This window comes from Pelodiscus sinensis, chromosome 12 (genome assembly GCF_052426305.1).
Source record: "Pelodiscus sinensis isolate ZL-2025 chromosome 12, ASM5242630v1, whole genome shotgun sequence".
Classification (NCBI taxonomy): Eukaryota; Metazoa; Chordata; order Testudines; family Trionychidae; genus Pelodiscus; species Pelodiscus sinensis.
Genome location: NC_143063.1, coordinates 25,898,573 through 25,913,606, shown reverse-complemented (window position 1 = coordinate 25,913,606; position 15,034 = coordinate 25,898,573). Strand labels below are relative to the sequence as shown.

The 15,034-nt window shown below is 46.7% G+C and overlaps 1 protein-coding gene across 3 annotated transcripts; it reads right to left on the bottom strand.

Moving 5' to 3' along the window:
• Positions 1-416: 416 nt before the first annotated feature.
• Positions 417-10,401, bottom strand: POP4 (POP4 ribonuclease P/MRP subunit). Of its 3 annotated transcripts, XR_016350506.1 has the most exons (8): positions 10,251-10,399; positions 9,923-9,975; positions 7,059-7,282; positions 6,322-6,399; positions 6,088-6,149; positions 5,035-5,136; positions 4,378-4,615; positions 417-4,112 (listed from the first exon to the last, which is right to left on the bottom strand). XR_016350506.1 is itself a non-coding variant. In XM_075940184.2 (7 exons), exons 1-7 carry the CDS (start codon positions 10,255-10,257, stop codon positions 4,039-4,041), a joined length of 600 nt encoding a protein of 199 aa, XP_075796299.2. In that variant the 5' UTR covers positions 10,258-10,401; the 3' UTR covers positions 417-4,038. The 3 variants fall into 3 exon arrangements, 2 of the variants coding, with proteins under 2 accessions (XP_075796299.2, XP_075796298.2); XM_075940184.2 differs by lacking the exon at positions 4,378-4,615 and having other exon boundaries at positions 10,251-10,401; XM_075940183.2 differs by having other exon boundaries at positions 417-4,615.
• Between the last annotated feature and the right edge of the window lie 4,633 nt (positions 10,402-15,034).

Below are 15,034 nucleotides of genomic sequence, written 5' to 3'. Positions count from 1 at the left end.
GGAACTGGGTCAGAGCAGGTTTACTATGATGTTCAGGTAATGGAAATCCTATTTTACGAGAGTCAGGGCTGTTCCCCACTCTGGCACTCTGAGTGCAGAAGGTGAGGGCCTGCAAGAGAGCTTAAAAAAAAATCTTGCCTCTACAGGCGCTGGTTATCCAAAACTTCCCTGCAGAAGCACAATACACAGATTTTGGAGAATTGCTAGTACAATCAAGTAATTTTATCCCTAAAACTAGGGGTGAACCCTTGAACCTCCCCTACCCTCCGGGGTACCGTAAGCTCTTTTGCCCCCAAAGAACTTAAAAAAAAAAAGGAGAGAGAAAAACAAGCTGCAGTCTCTGGTAGCTGACCCTTCAGTCTGAAGTATGTAGATTCACACAGAAACAGCCCTTTCAGGACAATCAAATCACCACCTTAAAAAAAAGTGATTTTTATTATAAAACAAAAGAAACTTGAAAAAGCATACTTGGTTGCTAGATGTTACAGAACAACTAAGGAAAACAAATTAAAACACAGAGAAAAGTCTCTGGGCACAATGCAAGGTCGTAAATAGGGAGGGGAGGCATAGATTCACATAGAGCAGTTCAAACCAAACCACAAAATAAAGAAAAATCACCCAGAACGCAACTAGATTCATTTTTCCTTTTACTTGCTTCTAATTTTTTTTTTGTTTGGCCCATTGCCATGCCCCAAATTCCTTGGAGACACAGTAGCCCTGTCTGGGTTTAAACCATTCTGTGTGTCAACTCCTGGTTTCTCTCTCCCACACAAAGGAGACAAGGAATCTATATCCAATCCAAATTTCAACACTATCTCGATTGGTTCTCCCAGCCCCTCCCCAGCCAACACCTTTACTAGCTATCTGAGTTTAACCTTTTAGTGGCTGGTCAGCACTCCTCCTGTCTATTACAATGAGATTATCTAAAATAGCTTATGTTGGGGGTGTGTAAGGGTCAAATAAGGGGTCTTTGTAGTTGCAACCATGTTAGTGGAGCATGGCACAGGAATACCCTGCTTCTAGGATTTACAGACTTGTTTTAATTCCTCCTTCCCTGCTTGCTCAGGATAGATGAGCACACAGCTGTATCCAGTCAGTAAGTTCTGTGCACAGAGCCCTGAGCTTCTGACCGAGCAGGGCTGATTAATCACCCATGAAGCTGTGCTGCCACACAGCTTAGAGGGAACACTGCTCACATCCCAGGGAGGAGGGATCCGAGACCAAATGAGTATCAACAATAAAAGTACCTATTACCCCAGTCACCTCTGGTTCAGCCTGTTCTTTTTCTAACAGCTTTTGCTAGGACAAACAAGCCAGGAAGGCTGAGAGCAGATATGACTGTTCCCACAAGGAGTTAGAATCATAGGCTTCAGGAGATCTAGTCCAGTGGTCCCCAACCTTTTCAGGTTGGCGGGCGCCAGGGGGCGTGGCCGTTGGCCCGCCGGGCGCCAGGGGGCGGGGACACTTGCCCGCCCGGGGGCAGCCCCCCCCAGCCACATGCTGGGGGGCCCCCCCATAGCCACGTGCCCGGGGCCGGGGCCCCCCCCATAGCCACGCGCCCAGGGGCCCCCCCCCCATAGCCACGCACCGCGCGCCCTCCCCCCGTAAGCGCCGCGGGGCCAAGGCCAGCGCCGGAGCCGGCAAGGGCACGCGCGGCGCCCCTGGGGCCGGGACCGGCCATGCGCCCGGGGCCGGGACCGGCCATGCGCCCGGGGCCGGGACCGGCCAGCCCAGATTGCTCCGTGGGCGCATGTAAAGTGCCCGGCGGGCGCCATGGCGCCCGCGGGCACCAGGTTGGGGACCACGGATCTAGTCCAACCCCTTCTCAAAGCAGGACCAACCCCAACTAAATCAACTTAGCCCCAGCTTTGTCGAACTGGACTGTAAAAACGTAAGGATGGAGATTCCACCACCTCCCTAGCCAGTACTTTATCACCTTCCTAGTGATTTTCTTTCCTGATAGCCAACCCAGACTTCCCACACTGTAGTGTGGGACCTCCCTCCCTGAGCTAGAGACCATTGCTCTTATTCTGTCCTCTGCCATCACTGAGGCATAGATTCAAATAGCTTAGTTCCATCCTTTTTGGAACTGCCCCCCCGCCCTTCAGGTAGTTGAAGACTGCTACCAAATCCCCCATACACACTTCTCTTCTGCAGACTAAATAAGACAGGTTCCTTCAGCTTCTCAAGTTATGTGCTCCTGCCCCCTAATCATTTTCATTTATCTCCGCTGGACTCTCTTCAGTTTATCCACATGTATTCTGTGATAGGGGGCCCAAAATTGGATGCAGTACACTAGGTATGGCCTCTCCAGCGCTGAAGAGAGGGGAATAATCACTTCCCTCAATGTGCTGGCAATGCTCCCACCAATACAGCTTAATGTACCACTAGCTTTCTTGGCAACACTGTTAACTGAGTCACTGTGACCCATCCAGCTTCTCATCCTTTGTAATCCTCAGCATATGTACAACGTCTCAGGGTGCACGTGATTGGAATTCATCATCGATTTGGTCCACTAGTTAGATAATTGGTTTTCCTGGCTAGGCCCAGGTACTAATGGAGAGTGGGACATGAACACTGATCCCTGCCCTTTCCCCAGGGATCACTACATACTATAAGATTCTTAGGAAGGAGAGGAACTCCAGAGCAACGAGAGATAGGAAATTCACTGTTTTTCAGTTGGTCTTCAAGAAGATGAAAGCACTCTGAAGCATTCTTTAGAGGGTAGTTATGTAGCAGCACCATAGATTTGAGCATTTAGTAATTTCCCTGGCACAAGATTATATGCTATTTCAAAGAGGAGATTATAGGGTGTTGGGAAGGAACCCTTTACTCCAGAGTCTGACTGAAAAAGCTCAGTTATTGGAAGGATGTTTCTTCTCTTACCTATTAAACAAACTCACACTAAAATCCAGAGAACCACATACAAAACACATTAATGGTGCAAACATCTGCACATTATATACAATAAATACATATCAAAATATTAAGGTTGGAAAGGGAAGATTTTATGCACTGAGAATTTTACCTACAAAGACATTTTCTGTTTTCAGAGGTGCTCTTCAAAATCTTGACTAGTTTAATATTGTCTTTCTTTTTACTACAACATAAGCCTATGTTCAATTTTTTTAAACCGTTTCAGCACAGTAGTCTTTGAAAAATAAATTGCAATTCTTGGGCAAAATGTATAAGGATATTCCTTTCATTTCCTCAACATAGGCAAAGTACACCAATAAAGAAGCTTTGCATTACAAAACTTACTCTCAGCACTGCTTTTAGGAGTGTTAAATTTATTCCCCCCTTTAAATATTCTCACACATATGAACCTTAAAAGGCCATCAGGAGGAGTCGCTGACTAGGTCTTCTTGTTTGCCACACTAGGATGGCTGTGAGGGAAGAGCAATCTGATTTAATAATTGTCAGAGATTCAAAACAGAGGGGTCTCCATATAGTATTTGGAATTTTTAAAAAGAATCAGAAGACTTGGAGGAAGGTGCAAAAAGGATTGAGTAAACCCTTCCCCTGTGAATGTTATATTCTATTTCACAGTGAAATCTACAAGTGTCCTATTATTTTAAAGGGATCTCTGCAGAGTTTCCAAATGCAAGACAGCCAAAATGGGTAATCTGGCAGAGTAGCCACTTCTTTAAATTTCTTGAGTCAAGTCCCACCACAGTGAGAGAGACAGGCTATAGTTTCATTCTTTGCAGCTAGAAAGACTGCTCCAATCTTATCTATACATTTATGCTTCCCTCATCTGTATATTGTTTGTAAGCACTGGTGTGTGTATACATAAGAACACATAGGTCAATATGAAACTGATCAGTTGAAAGAGCTGCTCCTGGTATAGAAAAAAAAATAGTTTAAAGCAACTGTATAAAATTTAACTAATAAAAATTATATCATGTATATCAGATATTTATACCACCAAACAGTGATCATAGTGTAGAAGCCTTAAATCTTCTACAGTCTTCTTACAAACACTGTAAGATGTATGGAAGACTTCCTCCATGTAACCCTGTCTGTCCATGAAATAAGTCAGAGACATCCTTTAACAACAGGAATTGGGATCCATCCATTTTCCAAGTAACATGCTTCACAGTATGTTTTATCTGCAAATAAGTAAATTGAAATCTATTATATACACACTAAAACAACAAAACCAAAAACTTACATTAAGTGAAGCAATAATTGGAAAAGGATTTTTTTTTAAAATAAAGAGATGTGAATCAAATAGTTTACTATAAAAAAGGATGAAAAATGTTATTCTATTTTTCAAGAAATGAAATATTGACATTACTGCAATCTGAGGAATGAGGGAGACCCCTCCCCCATACATAAAACAGATGCAATTTAAATTTTTCTTGTAATTCATACTTCTGTATAAAGAAATTTTTTAGAAGATGTAGAAGTCCATGTTTTTAAACTTGGTTTTCAGTTTATGAGCATAGCCCCAATCTCTTCGAATTTCCTTAAAGTCATAGATCAATAGTTCCTTTTGCTTTGAACTTCTTTGCAGAACGCTCACTTGCTCTAAGCTGGAACTTGCTACCATAGATGTGGGAAATAAAGCCATCAACCTCCAAGCTAAATACACTGTTAAGCTTGGGAATAACTGAAAGTTAAAGAGAAAAAAAAATTGTCAGTTAAGTACTACTGAAAATCTCTGTCCTTCAAAGTTCTGGTATTTGGCATGACCAAGTTTTAAAAGGCCTTAATTCAATAATTCCAATGCTAAAGAGCATCCAATGTTTTCAAACATCCTGTAAGTATTTCAGAAAGAGCATCAAAAGTGACAGATAAACATTCCATATATATTTTGCTATTTTCCACAAAGCCAATCTGCCCATGGCTGTTCTGCTCTGGTAAGAATTCTGTTTGACAAGAACATAGTTGCATAATTTTGATTAATAAGTATTATATAGCCTACACTGTCATTTGGGCATACAAAGAAAGCAGCAGATGAATAGTATGCAAGAACAGTATTTCTGACTACTCAAAATATGAAAGATACTGAAAACTTGTACTACATACCTTTTAATTTGTCTTCTTTAGTGATAATTTTGAAAATATGCTTCATTTCCTGTAGAATAATTCCCGTGATCCCAACATAAGAGGGACATTTTGATTTAGTTACTTAAAAAAACAAAACAGATAACTCAGTCAAATTTGAAAACAAAAACATATTTAATTAGTAATCCATTTTGTAGCACCATAATTTTAAAAGGTAGATAGTAATTCAGAATGAATATATCGAATTCTAGTATAAAGTCAAACTGATACTAGTAGCAATCACACAGGTATTGGTGGCTGTGCATATTAACAATGAATTCTAACAAAGAAGAGTTTCCAGAAGTACTTAAAGGAACTATAGCGGGTAAGTCTGGGAAGGGTAGTAGGTCAAATAACGTGGTCTGAATGTGTGACCCTAAAGCAGGAATGTTAAATTTCGATCAATCAGCTAATCAAGTAGCCCACAGCTCTTAACTACATTTAAAAGGCAGAGGCACAGCAGGGAGCCTGGGGAGACTGGGGACTCAAGCAGTCCCTGCTTCCCCCGGTCCTGACTGCTGCACCTCAAGGCAGGGGTGCAGCAGTTGGGACCCAGCGTGAGTGGGGACTGCTGGAGTCCTTGCTTGCCCCAGGTTCCCCACTGCTTGAGTCCCTGCAGGGCTCTTACTATATTTAAAAGGCAGAGGTGCAGTGTTTGGGACCCAGCATAAGCTGGGACTGCTTCGGTCTCGGCTTGCGCCATTTCCCTCCCCCCCCCGTCCCCGAGCCTCTGCCTCCCCTGTCCCACTATGGAGACAGTGTGGGGGAAACTGGCTTTTCAGCCAGCTCCCCCAGCACCGGCTCCTACTCCCCACTTTTCCTACCTCTGATACAGAGGCAGCAGGTGGGGGAAGGAGCGACTAGCTGAGTAGTGGCTTACTGGGTAGTCAACTAGTCGCTTACATCCCTACTCCAAAACAGATAACATTTGGAGAGTTTACATAAATACTAAGACTACAATATAAAGTGTAAGGTGACTGTCACCCCACAGGACTTTGGAAGAAGTCTACAAAAAAGGAACAAAAAAAGTAATACCTGTAACAATAGCTCCATGGAGATCAGCTTTTAGCAATTTGGCCTGGATCATCTGTGGTTGTCTTAAAAAAAAATACATAGTTAAAAATTGATTTACAAGAAATTTGTTTATGGTGTTAAAAGTCAGTACATATTTGCATGTACAAAAATATACAACATGTTTTATAATTGTGATTAAACTACAATAGTCTTTGAAAGACCAATCTTAAATTTTTAAAAATAAACTCAACTTACGCATCTGGTCTGAGCCCATTACACAGATCCCTGATGTACTGTTTCCAGAGTTCATGCAACGGCAGAAACAACTCATATCTACAATAGTCAGCACGAGACAAGACAGAATATACAATATCTTTACAGAGGTCTGCAAGATACAACTACTAAACAAACTACAATATACATGCAAAGTTAGAACTTGTTACTATGAGTATCCCATGAAGTCATTAACTATATAACGTTCCAAAATAAGGTTCTCTCTAAAAAATGCATGTACTGTAATATACATCACATAGGCTGTTGCATTTTACATGCTTAGAAACTACTGTTCTGTTTGCAACCATAGTTGGGAAATGTAAAGTGAATGCATTTTAATAAGAGCATTTAATGCACTGTGAGATACTAAGTCTGGTCACTGTCATTCTCATCTTACTAGAGATCTGTGGCCCCATATAGTAATTTGATATTGACTTCTCACCATATCAAGATTTACAAGCACAGAAAGGCAGCAATGCTAATGATTTTCACAGTGCACAGTAGATAGCTGTAAAATATTAATAAAAAAAACAAAACTGTCCTTGCATTGCAAGTGTCATGACAAACAGAGAATGAAATTATCTGAACAAAAGATTAAAAGTTCTTCTAATTAATAACTGTTAACACCAATACATACATGCTGCTGCATGTACACTACTTTTAAGAAGCTTTTAACTTTTACTGATAACTTACAGAAAGAAAGCCTTTGAAGTTCTTACTTTTGCTGTTCTGGTTTAATTTCAAAGAGTCGCATTTCTCTCCTTTGTTTGGCAGAAAACCCTTTTGCTTTCTTCCGTTTTTCCTTTTTCCTTCTTCTAGGACAATGCTCTAGAACTACAGCTTTTCGGGTTAGCTTATCCTGGATGGCTTCATCTTTCAGTCGTGGCATACTACGCTTCAGAAAAGCATTTACAAAAGCTTCTGCCTCCTTTGATCCTTGAGGCTCCAAAAACAAAACAAAAAAGTTGAAGTTAAGAATATCACTGACTAGCTGTCTCATCAGTAGTCGGTACTGCTATTAAATACATACTAAATTTTAATATCAGCAGAAAACTAATATTCTAGATACTGAAGTCATTTATATTTCCACAAAACATTTCCACACTGACCCACCAAAGTGCTTCAAAATCCTTAAATGAGGGAACCAATTCTAGAATTAGGGCAGTAATTTAGTGTCCCATAACCATCCCAACATTCTCTTCTCTGAAAAGGCTAAAAGGGTGCCATATCAGTGCTATCTGTGACTATTTTTTGGGACATGGAAATCTATTCATTAGTTGTTAGTTATAAGACAATTATTGCAGAGACATTAGATAACTTACAGAAGTGAAGTTACTCAGTTCAAGTATGTACGACCCTACCAAATTTATGGCTATGAAAAATGCATCATGGACTATGCAATCTGGTTTTTAGTGTGCTTTTACCCTACCCTGAACTAGGGATGTGAAAGTGTAGCTGTTTACACAGTTAACTGATGAGTCCGGGCTCATTGGTTAAAGTGGATGGTTACAACAGCCCAACTGCCAAGCTTCTGCCTCTGATACAGAAGCAGCAATGCACGGAAGAGGGGATGGACGGAGGCGGAAGCCAGCAAGTGTGGGGAGCTGGCTCTGAAGCTGGCTACCTTGCACATACCAGCTCACATGGAGCTGCCTGTCCCTGTCCATGCTGCATCCTCTGATACAGTGGCAGCAGCACAGTGGAGGGGAAGATAGTCAGGAGCTGACTGGCCCCCTGCATGATAACCTATGATTGTTGAAAATTTCAGCAGCTACACATTTACGTGAATAAACTCATTTTAACAGCCCTACCCTGATACACAGTTCACAGGAAAGACAAGCATTTCACAAATTGGGGGTCCTGATACAAAAGGGAATTGTAGGAGGCGTGGAAGGATATTTCAGGGTGTGGCATAATGGTATTACCAAACCTTATTTCTGTGCTCCCAATTTCAGAGCTAGGTGGCTGGAGAACAGCAGCTATTGACTGGGCACCATGCCATCCTTACTTGTGCACTGCCGCTTTCAGAGCTGGGTGGCCGAAGAATGGTGGTTGCTGTCTGAGGTCCCAGCTCTGCAGGCAGCAGTGAGGGCAAAAATACCTTTTGCCATTCTTACTTCTACACTGTTGCTGCTGGCAGCTCTGCTTTCAGAGCTGGACTCCTGGCCAGCACCTACCTTTCTCCAGCTGTTCACCTCTGAAGGTAGCACCACACCAACAGCAGCGCAGAAGGAAGGATAGAAGTAAAAAAACCACACCTCCTGTCAGGGTGGTTAAGCACTGGAATAAATTGCCTACGAAGGTTGTGGAATTTCTATCATTGGAGATATTTAAGACCAGGTTAGACAGATATATGTCAGAGGTGATCCAGATGGTGCTTGATCCTGCTAGGAGAGCAGGGAACTGGACTTAACCTCTCGAGTTCCCTTCCAGTTCTAGTATTCTGTGATTATACCTCCACCTCCAATAACTTGACCTCCACCTCCAATAACTTTATGACCCTCCCCCCCACATAACTACTTTTTGGGTCAGGACCCCTACAATTACAACACTGTAGAATTTCAGATTTAAATATTTGAAATAATGAAATGTACTAATTTTTAAATCCTGTGACCACGAAATCGACCATGAAATTAGTAGGGCCCTACAAATAAGTCATCTATCAATAATCAGACAAATCTGACTTAAAACAAATTACTTAAAGGCAAGAGTTCATATGCCACTAAAAATTTTAGCTATCCAATTCCAAATTTTCTCTGTTAAGAGCCAACATTCTCATAGGAATGTCCTAATGTGAAAAGTAAAATACAGATAAGACCATAATTTGTGCAAGAAAAGTAAAAGTTTCTCCCCTGAAGTGTCCACAGATTTTTAAGAATCTTGTTTCAAATAGAAAACATTACTTTCAGGGATATGTAGAAGTTATTTCCTGAAAGTTTCCTTTAAACATACACCACCAGCTGTTATGAAAAAAAAGACAGGCCAGTTTACCCAACATTGTAACATGATGCATTATTCACTAAAACACAATGAAGTTTATGAGGCTCCAAATTTGACTCTCAGAGAGCAGGTAGGAGAAGAGCCAATGACATTCAAATCATTAGGCATAATTATTCAGGATGACTCCCTCCCCCCCCAGTAAATGTAAGAAAAAATTAGGGCCCAGGGCCTGATTTGAGGTCCATTTTCTCTAACCAGACTCCACATAGGTGCAGGGTCTTGCCTGCACAGATCAACTTGGGAGCACTGAAGCTCTGAGAATGAATAAGTTGCTAATCAAAGTGGAAACTATTTTGTGCTTACTGAATGACTCTGGACAAAATGCCAAGACTAGAACTCAATGCCAAGACCATCTTTGGAGCCCTGTAAATCTCTGGATATCCTGCTTTCTATCCCTGCATATCCAGATCCCTGTGAGGATGCCTTGATTAACCTCTCTTAGGAGAGGAAAAATACCGTAAACCACAAGATCTGGACCAAATGACTGATCCGAAACAGACACTGTTAACGCCCAGCGCCAGCCATACACAAAAATCGCAGGTGCACAGCCCCATGCGCACAGGCTCAGGGGAAGCAGCGGTACCTGGAGATCCAGCAGCTTGGCAGCCTGCGGCGGGAGCTTGCTGTAAATCACACCTGAAACACAAAACGCCCCGTCAGCAGAGGCACCGCTCCCCCCGCCCCCACTGCGGGGTCTGACAGACCCGCCCCCGCCCTAGAGAGCTGGGGGGGGGGGGCGTTTCGCGTTCCCTGCGCTTGCGCGCGACTGCCCCCCCCCCCCCCCGCATCTGCCGGGGCCACGCACGGAGGAGCGCTCGAGGGCGGGCTGAGAAGAGCCCCCGCGGGACAGGCGCAAGGCAAACGGGGGGGGGCTGCAGAAACCCCCAGGCAGGAGCCCACCGAGCCCTTACTCTCCATCTTGGCAACACGCGGCGCTTCCGGCGCGCGCCGATGACATCAGGACGATGCGACTGAGCGTGGGGCGGCCCCTCGCGCTTCAAGGGCAGCCGCCGCAGAGACCGCGCATGCGTGGTGGATAGAGTTTTCCTCCTCCCTCCCTCCCTCTCGCGGGCGCAATTATCCACGAAGCATTCGCGCCCTGAAATGCAACAGCCTCTGGGGGGCGTTGTTCCCCAAGGCCAATAAGGACCAAGCGCACCGCGCCCGTGGCCCCACCCATCCCCACCCCACGTGGGCCGCACGCGCTGCGAGCTAGGAGTGCTTGTTCAAGTAACACCTGCCCTCCCCCCCCCCATGAAAGGGGCGCGCACGTGCTCCACAGGCTGCTGAACAGTTGGAGGGCGCATGCGCAAAAGCGCAGCCGGAAGCCACCAAGAAGTGAAAGGAAGGAGGGAGGTCGCTGCGTGATGCTGCCTCTTGTGGAGGGGAGTGGAACTGCAGCCTCACCCCTACTTACCAGGGCTGTAAAGGACCAATCAACTATCCAATAAGCAAATGCTTATCAAATATCAGTAGACTAGCGGATTCCTCCCCTTGCTGTCTCTATCAGATAGTGGCAGCCAAGGGGTGGGAACAGGGGGGTACTTCAAAGTGGCAGCACCGCACAGCGGATCCCGGGCTCTAGCACGGCATTTCCACGGGGAACAGCTAGGGAGTCCCCAGCTGACCCTGGACTCTGGGGAAATGCTGCATTGAACCGGCGGTCAGGTGGGGAGCCTCCCCACTGACCCCTGCTCTACATGGCATTTTAAATCGGCAGCTCAACATAGAGCCCGGGGTCAACGGGGACCCTGAGTCTGCTCCTGTCTCCAGGCTCCATGCTGCGCTGATTCTTTAAATGCCCAAGAGCCACTGCTGGGGACTCTTGTGCATTTCAGAGCTGGCACACCACGTACAACCCAGAGTAAGCGGGACTTCCCGCTGGCCCGGGCTACATGTGGAGTTCCAAATTCCTCCTTTGAAATGTGCAAGTGCCTATTGACTAGTTGAGTAGTCGATAGAAATTCCATCGCCTACTCAACTAGTCAATTAACCGTTACTTCACATCCTTAGTTGTTACTTCCCAACCAGCCCCGAAGTGCTGCTGACCAATGAGTCAAGAGAGTGTGAGACTGGTCAGCGGGACGCTCTGCACACCCATGAGCTCATAAGACTCCAGCAGAAAGGAACTTCAGAAACTGTCTCCATCAGGCCACCCCTGATTCACCCAGCCTGTCAATGCACTGCTGTCTACATCCATTATTACCCAAACCCTCACCCACACACTCAGTGTCACACTAATACATCCACTGTCACCCAGTCACCCACACACCGAGTGTCACCCCGGCCCCAATACATCCACTGTTGCCCAACCCTCACCCACACACTGAGTATCACCCTGGCCCCTATACATCCACTGTCTCCCAAACCCTCACCCACACACAGGGCTGGATTAAGGCATAGGCTAGCCACGCAGCTGCCCGGGGCACCAATCTATGGGGATCGTGGGCTGCAGCAGCTCCCAGCAGCCACCCTGCAGTGGCCACCCAGGGTGGGGCCACATTAACCCCCGCAGCGCCGGCCAGCAGCACCCTTCCCCTTGTAGCCGTGGGGCCCTGAACGGCCAGGCTTGGCCCGCCTCGGGTAGCCCCGGGCTGCGCGCCAGCAGTGGTAGCTGGGCTGGGCCGGGCTGGGCCCTCCCCCAACCAGGGGCGCAATTAAATTGTCTGCCCAGGGCACTGGAATGGCTCAGTCCGGCCCTGCCCAGACACTGAGGGTCACCGCACTAACACACCACTGTCATTCCGTGTACATCCACTGTCACCATCCCCTCCCCTATACACCGAGAGTCACCCTGATACATCCACTCTCACCCAAACTGTCACCCACACACTGAGTGTCACCCTGGGACCAATACATTCACTGTCATGCTGCCGTACATCCACTGTCACCATCCCTTCACCCGTACACTGTCACCCCACCAACACACCACTGTCACCCTGTACATCGACTGTCACCCTAACATTCACCCATATGCTGCGTGTCAGGTGAGGGCACAGGTGACTCTGCATGGTACCCTACAGACACTACCCCCTGAAACTCCTGCTGGCCTCAATTGCTGGACAACGGGAGCTGTGGAGTGGAGCCTGCAGGTGGGGGAAGTGCTTGGATGGAGTTTCCGGCACTTGCAGCTCCAATTCAACATGGGAGAGGATGAGAACAGCAGTACATGGAGCCGCCTCCCCCCCCATAAGATAGGGTCAGAATGCAGCGGTTTTAGTGGCTGAAACTTGGGGCCCAGTGATAAGGGGACCCTGCAAAAACATCTGCATTTTTGGTTGCCCAGAGATCTTATTTATTTATTTGAATATTTTTACCCTATTTAAAATATTCAAGGTGTCTTACAAGAACAAACAAACAAAAATACAAATATATAAATAAAAATTTAAAATATGAGAATTTAAAATATGAATTTTTGCAGGGCCCCTTTAGCCTGGGGCTTTCCCTTCCTTAATCTTGCTGCCAACATACCACTGGCACTACGAGTACATCCATTGTCATCCAGTTCTTCACCAATACACTGAGTGACACCCTTACCAACATAGCAGTGTCAACTAGGGATGTTAAATATTGAGTAATTGACTAGTCGATTAGTCAATAGGGCACCTCCTCCTTTGAAGTGTAGCAACAGCCTTAGGACAACAGGACTCCCCTGCTAACCCCTGGCTCCATGTGGTGCTGCCACTTTGAAATGCTGTGGGGAGGTCGGCGTCAAGCTGCACCTGGTATTTCAAAGAAATAGCAAACTTGGAGAAAACTGCATTTTTGTTTTAAGTTTTACAGCGCTTTATTATTTTTGTACTTTTTACACCCAAAAATGTAATTACCCATTCTTTGGAGAACACAAAAAGTGAGGGGCGGTCAGTCATCCATGCAGACTCTGTCCTTGAGGCCGTGCCCACCTCTGTGAGCAGTGACAAACAGTCCTCGGGCCAGAGGAGGGGAATGTCCCAGGAACAAAGCTATGTGTGGCCTCCACAGCAGGCCCTGCCTCACACGGGCCCTGAGGTGCCCAGGGAAACATGCTGCCCGCTTCCCTCCCCCCGACGGACAAGCAGGCAAAGGAAGTGTTCAGTCACTGTGGGATCCCATGGGTGGCAGAGGAACCTGGAGCAGCCTGGCCTTCCCTGGGGCTGGCACACACACCTGTGGCTCACAGCGCTGTCTGCTGGAGTGGGTGGTGCCTTGCACGTGCAGGTGTGCCTGTGTGCTGTGTGTGGGATCCTTGGTGTGTCTGGGGTTGTGCCTGCACCCTTGTGGCTAGCCTGCTTCCAACCGTGTCAGGCAGTGGAAGGGCTTCTCCCCACCCAGGGCCAGATGTCTGTGTGGCCTCCCCTGAGCCTGGGAGCAGGAGCCTGGAGGTGCTCAAGGGCTGCCTGCTGAGTCCGCATCATGCACAATAAATCTGCACGTGGTTCCACATGTATAGACTGCAGCATGATGTCCAGCCTGAGAGGGCCAAGCGACGCTCACACACCATCCCCTCTGTGCCCGCCTCCCCCACCCCGTGTGTGTGTGTAAAACTGAGAGCACTCACCTGAAGATCCCTCCCCGGCGTCAGACGATGCCTGTGACATGTCCAGGCTCATGAGTACCAGCTCCAGGGACAGTGTGACTGTGGTTGCTGTGTCCTCCTCCTTCTCCTCCTCCTCCTCCTCTGTCTTGAGGCCGGAGTCGATGACTAAGGGTGTGTGTGTGTGTGTGTGTGTGTGTGTGAAAGGGCTTCCCCACCCCCCAGGATCTGGTGCAGCTGGTTGAAGTAGGGGCAGGAGTGGGGTCCTGCCCTGGAGTGTGAGCTGCGTTCTCTGGCCCTCGCACAGCCCTGGTGGAGCTCCTTCACCTCACACCAGACCCGTTCTAAGGTCCGGGGTGGGTGTCCCCACTCTGCCAGGGCCTTGGTCATCCGGCCATAAATGTCCACTTTGCGTCGGAGATCCTGTAGGGTTTCCTCCTCTCCCCCACAGCTTGAGGAGGGACAGGATCTCCACTCCAGACCAGGAGAGTACCCGCTGCTTGGTACCTCTTGGTGGGTCCTGGTCATGCTCCCTACAAGTGCCAGGAGGGTATCTGGGGGCTTGTGGCTGAGCCATGGGTGAGGAAGCCGGTGGCAGGGAGAACCACGTGATCAGGGTGCTGCTCCAGGGCCAGCTTTCTGCCACAAGACTTGTCCAGGGTGCCTGCAGCTTTAAGAGGTGCCAAGAGTCACGAACTATAGAGTTGTGATTACTTTGGACGGAGTGGCCACCAAGGCACTTGTGTTATTTCCAGGAGGCCTCTTCTTTCAAAAGAAAACCCTCTTCCACGTCCACACATGCCTTTTTCCAAAAGAGCTCTTTCGGAAAAGGCGTTCTTCCTCATAGAAAGAGGTTTACCACTGTCGGAAAATCCCTCTGTTCTTTTGATTTTTGTCAAAAGAACGCGAGTACAGTGTGGATGTAATTGAAGTTTTTTTGGAAAAATGGCCATTTTTCCAAAAAAACTCTGCAGTGTAGACAGACCCCCAGTGTCAGACCCACCACTCACTGATACACCTAATGCCAGCCCCTACACTCCCCCTTTCATCTACTATTCACTCCCCCATTCACTGTTGCAGTAACTGTCACCTCATTTATCTCCCAATGTTACCCTGTCACAATAATTATCTGTGACATAACCTTTCTCCCAATATTACTCATTTCCTGATACTACCCCCTTG